Source organism: Penaeus chinensis, chromosome 4, assembly GCF_019202785.1.
Source record: "Penaeus chinensis breed Huanghai No. 1 chromosome 4, ASM1920278v2, whole genome shotgun sequence".
In the NCBI taxonomy this organism is placed as follows: Eukaryota; Metazoa; Arthropoda; class Malacostraca; order Decapoda; family Penaeidae; genus Penaeus; species Penaeus chinensis.
In genome coordinates, this window is record NC_061822.1 from 2,943,964 (window position 1) to 2,953,963 (window position 10,000).

At 46.4% G+C, this 10,000-nt stretch overlaps 2 protein-coding genes across 7 annotated transcripts in view; both read right to left on the reverse strand.

The window, feature by feature from the left end:
* The window catches only part of LOC125046679 (catenin delta-2-like), a 102,989-nt gene extending 98,940 nt beyond the window's left edge, over positions 1-4,049 (reverse strand). For 2 of the 6 annotated variants that reach the window (XM_047644669.1, XM_047644651.1), the window contains exon 1: positions 3,255-4,049. The gene's annotated coding sequence lies outside the window, so the exon portion shown is untranslated. The remainder of the gene's footprint in view (positions 1-3,254) is intronic. The other 4 variants (XM_047644678.1, XM_047644684.1, XM_047644660.1 and 1 more) reach the window with 3 other exon arrangements.
* Positions 3,104-10,000, reverse strand: part of LOC125024902 (skin secretory protein xP2-like) — an 18,193-nt gene continuing 11,296 nt past the window's right edge. The window contains exons 2-3 of the mRNA XM_047612667.1: positions 3,790-4,090; positions 3,104-3,459 (exon numbers count right to left, since the gene is read on the reverse strand). Coding sequence (XP_047468623.1) covers positions 3,104-3,459; positions 3,790-4,090 — 657 coding nt within the window. The remainder of the gene's footprint in view (positions 3,460-3,789; positions 4,091-10,000) is intronic.

The following is a 10,000-nucleotide window of genomic DNA, read 5'->3' on the forward strand; positions in this document are numbered from 1 at the left end:
CATTAACTGTAATGCCAAAAATAAAGGAAAAGGACTGCAGACCATGCCATTCAAAGCCTAATCCACTTGGTGCTCGCGACTTTGAGCTCTAACTTGCTGTGCATACCAAGGTGAAGACAATGTTTGTAGGGGGGTGTTGAGGGTCTGAGCCCCCCAATCAACCCTCCCTCGGGCAGTATCCAAAGGGCACACCCAGCCATGGCAACAGATTATTGAATAAATTTTGTGACAGAGTTGGGGGACTATCCTATGTATTAGCAAACATCTAGGAGAATTAGGAGAATTAGTTGAACTACTTTCACAGCCAATGGGAGTAATGAAAGCATATGACTAACAGATAAGATAGGCTGATAACCGAGAAAAATATGTGATCTCTCAAGGAGCAAGGTACTAAAAGCCAAGCACAAATAGCACTGAGCAAAAAGATAAGTACACTTAACAACATTAACACCTGAGTCTCAGAATTATCCTAATAACAATATGGCAAAAAGAGAAATAAGGAGAGCAACCTAAAGTTAAATCCGAGAATATACTACTGCTTAATTGCAATATGTAACACAACCAAGTACAGTAAATTGAAATTACTTTGTTAAAATATATAAAAAGATTCTCATTATATAGGAGTTACTCATCAAAGTGCTCTCATTTACACTGCTATTCATTCTGCATTTATACAAGCCTCTCTATATATGTATGGCTAAATCTATTGCCAAGCATATAATTTCCTACATGTGCTTATATGCCTCTGTATATATATATATATATATATATATATATATATATATATATATATATATATATATATATATATATATATATATGTGTGTGTGCATGGATCACTACTGAAATATTTTTTGTGCCAGTGGCTGAAAACATAATTGCGTTTCACATGTTTCCATTTTTGAGATAAAAGTGTTATGCCTGTATACGCAAGATCGCTAAAATTGACTTATCTTTGGCTCATCACCCTATTAACAAGGGCAAATAATTAATCAATTGTGCTACCGAGTTTGTCTAATCCTTTAGTTATCAATGAGACAATATTTCTGGGCCTATCAATACGAGGTCATCCCCATTTTCAGAAAAATACTCTTTTCCCACACCGCCCTCCAAAGTGTACAAAGCAAAAAGATAAAAATGATGACCTCTGCCACAGGATCTCCAAGAAAGCATTAATTCTGACAGATTCTAGGACACCTTGCACTGATTTATAGTCAATGAAGGATGTCCAGTCCTGGTCTATGCTCTTTCAAGATAAGAACAAAATTAACCTAATGCCGCCAGGAAACAATTAATAAAGTAAACTCACATTGGGCATGGCATGTATGTACAAGCTATGCCCACTGTGAGTTTACTTTATTAATTGTTTTTACACATAGATGGCTACACTTGTACTAAGTCATCAATGAGCCAGTTACGAGTACTGCCTGTCTCGCCCATTTAGCCTTTCCTGATTCACAAAAATATTTTACATTATCTTATTTTGATGTTACTAATTTTATAACATTATAGTAATTATAATGTCTATACTAAAAATAACACCATCGATATTCATAGCATTCGTAAAAAATATGTTTTCCCCACCAGTTCAAGGAAAGGTGAAATCAGGTAAGGTCACAAGGTCTAATAATTGACTCCTTTGTGGCTAAGCACTAGCAGAGCCATTTATGTGCAGAGACATTTCGCAAAAAAAACAATAAATATATAAATAAAATATGAGCGCAGAATTTTCACAACGGCACTGGGTTAATTCTAAAACATAAATGTGTTCAAGTGTCCTTGGAATGGAAATTAAAAATCTCAACTTCCTCACCTCCACCAGTCTTGATTTCACCAGCACAATATGAGGGTAATAAATAATTTGTAATCTTTAATAACATCCGGATTGTAATTTCTATGACGATATTAAAAGCATATGTCAGAGATTGACCCCCTCCCCCCCCAGCGGAGTGCTTATATGCCCGTGAAAAATGATCGAGAAAATGGAAGATCACTATATATCATAGCAAATGCAAAAACACTGTCAACTCTATATCACATTTGTAAAAGGGATGTCTTTACAGCTGACAGTTGTCCAAGATTAGTTTAATGGACAACTTTCAATGAATTTGGAATTTAAAAATACATAGGATCAAACCTGATGCTTATCATTTATATAAGCTAAGCGAGGCTAAAATAAGCTAGGCTAAAATAGGCTAGGCTAAAATAGGCTAGGCTAAAATAGGCTAGGCTAAAATAGGCTAGGCTAAAATAGGCTAGGTTAAATATGGCTAGATTAGATTTGGCTAGTCTAAGCTAGGCTAGACTAGATTTGAATTAAACTACACTAACCTAGGTTAGGCTGCAACCGGCTAAGTTAACCAACATAATAAAAATAATTTGATGCAAATCTGAATATCTGGACAGGTAACAAGTTAACAATTAAATAGATTTTCCATTGGAAACCACATTCTCTTATACAGATTTTCTTAAAAACAACAAAATCCTATATGTGCCTATACACAATATACCATTCCTTAGAAATTTGATATTCTATCTTAACACGCAAAAAATATCTAAAATCTGTATCGCCTTACAAGCATCCGATCAAAACGGAACTCAGGTAATCGACGAAATGCAAAAATCATATTTATGGCAAAAATTACTTGTGAATAAAATTTCCCAAACAATTTGTATATCCAGAATCCAGTTCACAGAAAAACAATATTGTTGGTTTTCGCAACAGTACGAGAATTTCTCAGAATCAGGTATAAACAAAATAATAATAATAAAAACTACTGAGAACTGGAAGAGAATACCATAAAACTAACACTGAGCCTACATATTGCTCAATAAAACCCACAGAATTACTTTTTAAGAGGATTCCAACCCAGAAAAATCTCAAACGGCAAAATATCCCCCATAGTCCAAGCAGGAGTGGATATAGGCCTACACACAATCAATACCAAGAAGAGCAGCACCAAAAGAGGCTCAAAAGGGAAGGAAATAAGTCACGAGATGGAGAAATGGCAAGAAATGACTTGGGTAACAGGAGAAAAGCCAGGACGGGGACACAAGTGGGTTTCTGGCCATGCCCTGTGAGGGCACGGGCAGCCAGGCCGCCTCAGAGCCAGAGGAGAGCCAGCTCTGAAGCCCCAGACCCCATACCAGCCCTTGGGGCCACTCGCCTGCCCGCGAGCGAGTGCGAGGGCGTGATCGCGAGCGGGGATGGGCGTGGGCTGAGGGCGACGGGCTGTGTGGGCGTGTGCACGTACCTGTCATCCTGAGCTGTCCTTCCGGGTGACAGCCGTGGGGGTGCCTCGCTGGGGCCCTGTGCCTGGCACTCTGTTTCTCCTTCTGCTCGACGGGTGCCAGTGCCAGGGCGATCCAGGGCGAGCGCAGGGGCCGCGGGACGCCCTTCCTCTGCTCCTGCTCTTCCCTCTTCCTCGGCGCCTTCCTCTGGGGCTCCTCGGCGGGCTCCTCACTCGAGTCAAAATCCAACCTCCTTCTGAGCACTTTTTTCCGAAGATATTCTTCCCCTTCTCTCCCCTTCTCACTCTCTCTCACTCACTCACTCGCTCGCTCTCTCCGCCTCTCTCGCTCTCTCTCTCTCTCTTTTTAATCTCCAAAAACACATCAATTTCCTCCGGGCAAGAAGCGACACCGAAAATCCTGGAGGACCTCCCCGCAGGACGCCCACGTCAGCCGCAGAACATGCCGAGCACTAGAGCATCGCGGGCTTCCTCCGGGCTTATGAAATATGTGGCCAAATTCTCTCTCCCTCGGCCGACCGTCAGTCTCTCTCCTGACGCTGAACCAAAGCTGACTGACAAACACAGAGGTGCATTGTGGGAGGAGGCGCCTGCGCACTGCCGGGGCGGGCCGGCGGCGCGCCCTTTGAACGCCCGACCCGGCCGGGACCCTGCCCTGCTCCCGGGGCTCGGGTCCTTCGCCCCTTCTGCTTCTCCGTCTGTGGGGGGGCTGGGGCGTCGGCATTAGAAGCTGGGACCTGGGACCTGTTCGCATTCGGAGCGGCCTCCGAGCGCCCAGGACGAAGGCCTTTCTCGCCGCCTCTCTCCTGGGGTCTTTGAGGGTCCTCGCCCGCTCGTTTCTGGCCATATGGGGGAGGAGAAGGAGGCCTTGCAGGTTGTTAGGTAAGCTTTGTGATCTGGAGGGCGAGAAGAGAACGATGGAAATAGCATTCGCGAGCGTTGTTTCTTTCGTTTTTCGAAAATTGTTCTTCCTTCGCACCTCGTCTCTCTATCTCGCTCTCTCTTTGACTCACTCTCTCGCTCTCTCTCTCTCTCTCTCTCTCTCTCTCTCTCTCTCTCTCTCTCTCTCTCTCTCTCTCTCTCTCTCTGTCTCTCTCTCTCTCTCTCTCTCTCTCTTTCTCTTCTCATCTCTTTCTCCATCTTCTCTCTCTCTCTCTCTCTCTCTCTCTCTCTCTCTCTCTCTCTCTCTCTCTCTCTCTCTCTCTCTCTCTCTCTCTCTCTGTCTCTCTCTGTGATTCTCTCTGTCTATCTACCTCGCTCTCTCTTTGACTCTCTCTCTCTCTCTGTCTCTCTCTGTCTCTCCCTCTCGCTCTCTCTTTGACTCTCATTCTCTCTCTCTCTCTCTCTCTCTCTCTCTTCTCTCTCTCTCTCTCTCTCTCTCTCTCTCTCTCTCTCTCTCTTTCTCTCCCTCTCTCTCTCTCTCTCGCTCTCTCTCACTCCCTTTCTCTCTTTCTCTCACTCTTTTTCTCTCTCTTTCTCTCTCTCTTTCTCTCTCTCTTTCTCTCTCTCTTACTCTCTCTCTCTCTCTCTCTCTCTCTCTCTCTCTCTCTCTGTGTGTCTCTCTCTCTCTCTCTCTCTCTCTCTCTCTATCTCACTCGCGCTCTCTCTCTCAAGCTCTCTCTCTCACTCACTCTCTCTCTCTCTCTCACTCAGGTTCTCTCTCTCTCTCTCTCTCTCTCTCTCTCTCTCCAATCCCTCTCGTCTCCTTCTCCTCACTCTCTCTCTCTCGCACTCGCTCTCTCGTCCTCACTTACTCACTCACTCACGCTCTCCCCCCTCCACCCTCTGTCTCTCACTCTCACAACACACAAAATCACAGCACCGGAAGAACGCACTCAACACACATAATACACACACACTACACACTACACACACACACACCTATATACACACTCACTACCACATAAACAGACTCACCCACACTTGCTCTCTCTCTCCTCGCTCTCATCTCTCTCTCTGCTCTCTCATCCTCGTCCCTCTCTTCTCTCTCCCTCTTTCTCTCTTCTCACTCACTCTCATCTATAATATATATATACAACTCTCTCTCATCTCTCACTCTCTCTCTTATCTATCTATCTATCGCATCTATCTAATCTCTCTCTCTCTTTTTTCTCTCGTCATCTCTCTCTCTCAATCCTCATCGTCACAATCTTAGAATCACTTCCTCTCTCTCTCTCCTCTTGCTCTTCTTTCTCTCTAGCCTCCTCTCTCACTCTACTCACTCACTCTCTCTCGAACCCCTCCTCTCATCTCTCTCTCTCTCTCTCCCGATCTCCAGTCTCTCTCCTCTCTCGTCCTCTCTCTCTCTCGATTGCTCGGTCTATCACTTCTCTCACCCCCCCCCCCCCTCTCTCTCTGTCCTCTTACCCCTCCCCCCACACCCTATTCACTTCGCCCTCTCTATCTCTTGCTCTCTCTCACATCACTCACTCTCTCTCACACTCCTCTCTCTCTCTCTCATCACTTAGGTGCTCTCATCGCTCTCCCCCCCCCCCTCTCTCTCTTGCACTCTCTTTTTTCCTCTCTCACTTCGCTCACTTCCCCCCCCCCCAATCTCTCTTTCCTCTCTCCTCCTCTCATCACTCACATGCCTCTCTATCTCTGCTCTCTCATCCACACACATCTCTTCTCTCTCCTCTCTCTCCTCTTGCTCTATTTCTCTCTAGCTCTCTCTCACTCTTTACTCCTCACTCTCTCCTCTCACCCCCCCCCCCTCTCTCTCTCGTCTCAAACATCCTCTTAAGATAAAAAATTGCTGTCCAAAAATCAACATCGAAAGCTCTGATTCTTTCTCCCCCCTCTTTCATTTTCCCTCCCCCTTTCTCTCTCTCCCTCTCTCTTTCCCCATCCCATTCTACTTTCCCCCCCCTCTCGTTCCCATTTCCCCCCCCCCCTCTCCCTTCCTTCCCTTTCCCCTCCCTCTCCCCCTCCCTATTTCCACCCCTCTCCACTTGTAAAAGGACTTACAAGACACACTAATCTAGTTTTTCTCTCAATCTCTCTCTTTTTTTCTCTCATCTCTCTTTTCCCCTCTCTCTCTCTTTTTTGACCCTCATCAGTGCTCTCTCTTACCTCCTCTCTCTCCTCCTCTCTTCCTCTACACTCCTCAACCACTCTCCTTCACCCAACACACAGAGTCTCCCGATCTCCCCTCTCTTCAGCAAACTCTCTCTCTACTCTCTAGCCCTCCCCCTCTCCTCAGTCGATCCTATCTTCCCGTTTCTGCTCTCTCTGCTAACCGTCTCCACATCTCAGTCGCGCCCTCTGTCACATCACAAGACCCTCCTCCTCATCTCTCACCTCTTACTCTCTCCTCTTATTCTCTCTCTCTCTCTCAACTCTCCACCACGTCTCTCACCCAGTCCGAACCTCTCTTATCAGACCTCCTCTCTTCTTCAGACCCTCGGACCAGTCTCGGCCTCCCTACATCTCTCCCGCCCCCTCCCCCCTCTCCTCCTCCTCACTCCCCTCAATCTCCCTCTAAACCCACCTCCAATCCTACGCTCAGCTTCTCCCTCCTCTCACAGGACTATCTCCCTATCTCTCTCCTCTGGTGTCCCCTCCTCTCTCTCCCCTCTCAACTTCTCTCTCTCACATACTTGTCTCTCAAAAACTCTCCTCTTCACCTTATCTCCATCTCACGCTCTCTCTCTCAATTTCTTCTCTCTCTCTCTCATCAATACACCAAATACGCTCTAACTCCATCGCTCAATACCAGTTCACCTCATCTCTCCTCAACCCTCTCTCCGCTCAGCATTCCCATCATCGTCATTCACCTCACTCCTCTCCGACTCTCGGAATCTCTCTCCTCCTCTACTCTCTCTCTCTCCCTCACTCCATGACTCTCACATGTCATGACTCTCTCTCCACCTCTACTCTCATCCTCTCAGTCCATCTCATCACGTCTCTCCTCTCGGTACCTCTCCTCCTCTCTTCTTCCTCTCCCACTCTCTCACCCGCTCGGACACCTCAAAACCCATCTCTCACCAACTCTCTCTCTCTCCCAAATTATCTCACTCTTCCCTTCTAGTCCACTCTCCTCATCTAATCTCACACTCAGCTGTCCTCTCATCCTCCTAACAATCTCATCCGTCATCCTCGTCCCATCCGTCATCTCACCCTTCGTGAACTATCTCAACTCCGTCGCCTTCTCTCTGTCTCCGCTCACTCTACTCCTCTCTCACCTCCTCTCTTCTCATTTTCGTCCTCAGTCCCTCTTCCTCTCCCATCCTTCTCGCTCTCTCCCATCGTCCTCCCCTCCGAGTTCCCGCTCACTCTCTTCTCTCCTCCCCTCCTACCTCTCTCAGCGAACCATCACATCTCCTCCTCTCTCGACTCTCTCTCATCTCTCCTCTCTCTCTTTCCTTCTATTCTCCCTAATCCCCTCTCTCACTTCCACACCCGCGTTCTCCAATTCTCCGTTCCTTCCTCGACCTTCTCCATATCTTTCCTCTCTACTGCCTTTCTCTCCCACGTTCCTCCTCTCTCCAACTCTCCGCTCAACGCCTCCTCCTCAGGCACAACTCTACCCTCAACCCCATAACCTTCACGTTCCCTCAAAAGTTGCGGAACTCAATAAAGATCAAAGAAAACCTCCGCAGTCCTCCAATCAGAATCTCTAATAAATCTCAGTCCCCTTCTCCTCTCTGCCTCGGCCTAGCATCGCATCGCCTCTCCATCACCTCTCACCATCCGACTCTTCTCGAATCCGGAACCATCCTCTCCAATCTCCCTCCACTCCTCACCAAGGAACTACACTCTAAAAACGCACCAAGCTTCCTCGAAACATCAATGCTCTCTCCTCCAATTCCAGTCCAGCTCCCTCTGCCACTCTCTCTCCCATCCAGCAACAACAACGGCAACCAATGGCTCGCTCTCGCTCTCCACATAAACGCGTATAATACCTCACAACAACAAGTGTCTATAATCACTTAACAAGTACGATCGTCTAAGAGTGCTAGTAACTAAATGCTGGCTGTACGAGTAATGACTACTGAACATAGACTAATCATGAGATACACTCTCTACTCAAAAAAACAACAATTATCTATCTCCTCTCACATTAACAACTCAACTCATCACCTACCTCGACAAGAGATACTCACCAACATGAAATCAGAAATCAGCGCATGGTAATTGCTCTCACTGTCATCTTAAAATCTTGTACGATAGCAAAGCATAACAACCTCGATATTCTCAACTCAAGCTTCCACCTACGTTCATCAGATTCGTCCAACGTTCGAGCACTCAGCGTTAACTTACATACCTAACATAAGGAAAAACTACTGGACGTAAATCATTAACAAAATACCTTGGAAAACACTCAATTCATCTCTCTCTGCATCCTACGTCAGATCATAAACTCACGACCCTAACATAAGGACTGATACTCTCACTGCTAGTCGATACACTACACCGGAACATCGAAAATCTAAGAGACTCTCACTAAGATAAAACTCCAGCCTAGGTAAAAATTACTCTCACTAGACAAGAAAGGAGGACTACCTGCTCTCACAATCCAGAAAAAATCACTCTCCCATCGAATAATATAACAAAAGCTTCACGTAACTAATTCAACTCACCTTCCCTCTCTTCCTCACTCTTTAGTTCTTTCTCTCCTCTTTTTTCTCTTTTTCTTTAATTGTATGGTACTTTCTCTCTCTCTTTCTCTCTCTCTTACTCTTCTCTCTTCTCTCTCATCTCACGTCCTCGTCTCTCTCCTCTCTGTGTCTCTCACTCCTCTCTCCTCTCTCCCGCTCTATCTCACTCGCGCCTCTCTCTCTCAAGCTCTCTCTCCTCACTCACTCTCTCTCTCTCTCATCACTACAGGGTCTCTCTCTCTCTCTCTCTCTCTCGCTCCACACTGTCCACTCTCACTCATCTCTCTCTCTCTCCGCTCGCTCCTCTCTCACTTACTCCTCACTCACTCTCTCACCCCTCCACCCTCTCATCTCACACTCACACACACACACAGACACACGCGCACACACACATCACACAAAAAACACACACACACAAAAACACACACACGACATATATACACACGACACATACAACATACACAAGACACACACACACTTGCTCTCTCTCTCTCGCTCTCTCTCTCTCCTCATCAACATTCCGGTCTCATCCGATCTCATCTCTCTCTCTCTCTCTCACTCACTCTCTCTCTCTCTTTCTCTCTCTCCTCACTCACTCCCTCTCTATATATATATATACATATTCTCTCTCTCTCTCACTCTCTCTCTATATACTTATCTATCCACTATCTATCTCTCTCTCGCGTCTACTTCTCTCTCCTCTCTCTCTCTCTCTCTCTCTCTCTCTCTCTTGCTCTCTTTCTCTCTAGCTTCTCTCCCTCTTACTCACACACTCTCCTCTCATCCCCTCTCTCCTCTCCCAATTCCGAGTTCATCTCTCTCTCTCTCGTTAAAATCTCTCTCTCTTCTTCTCTCTCTCTCTTCCTTGCTCTCTCACTCTCACTCACATCCCCCCCTCCCCTCTCTCTCTCGCTGTCTCTCTCACTCGCGCTCTCTATCTCTTGCTCTCTCCCCCCCCTCACTGCACCTCACACTCTCTCTCACTCCTCTCTCTCACTTATGTGCCTCCTCGCTCATCCCCCCCTCTCTCCTCTCTCTCTCTTTCCTCTCTCACATCCTCGTCACATTACCCCCCCCCCACTCCCTTTCTCTCTCTCTCTCTCACTCACATGCGCCCTCTATCTCTTGCTCTCTCTCTTCACTCACTCT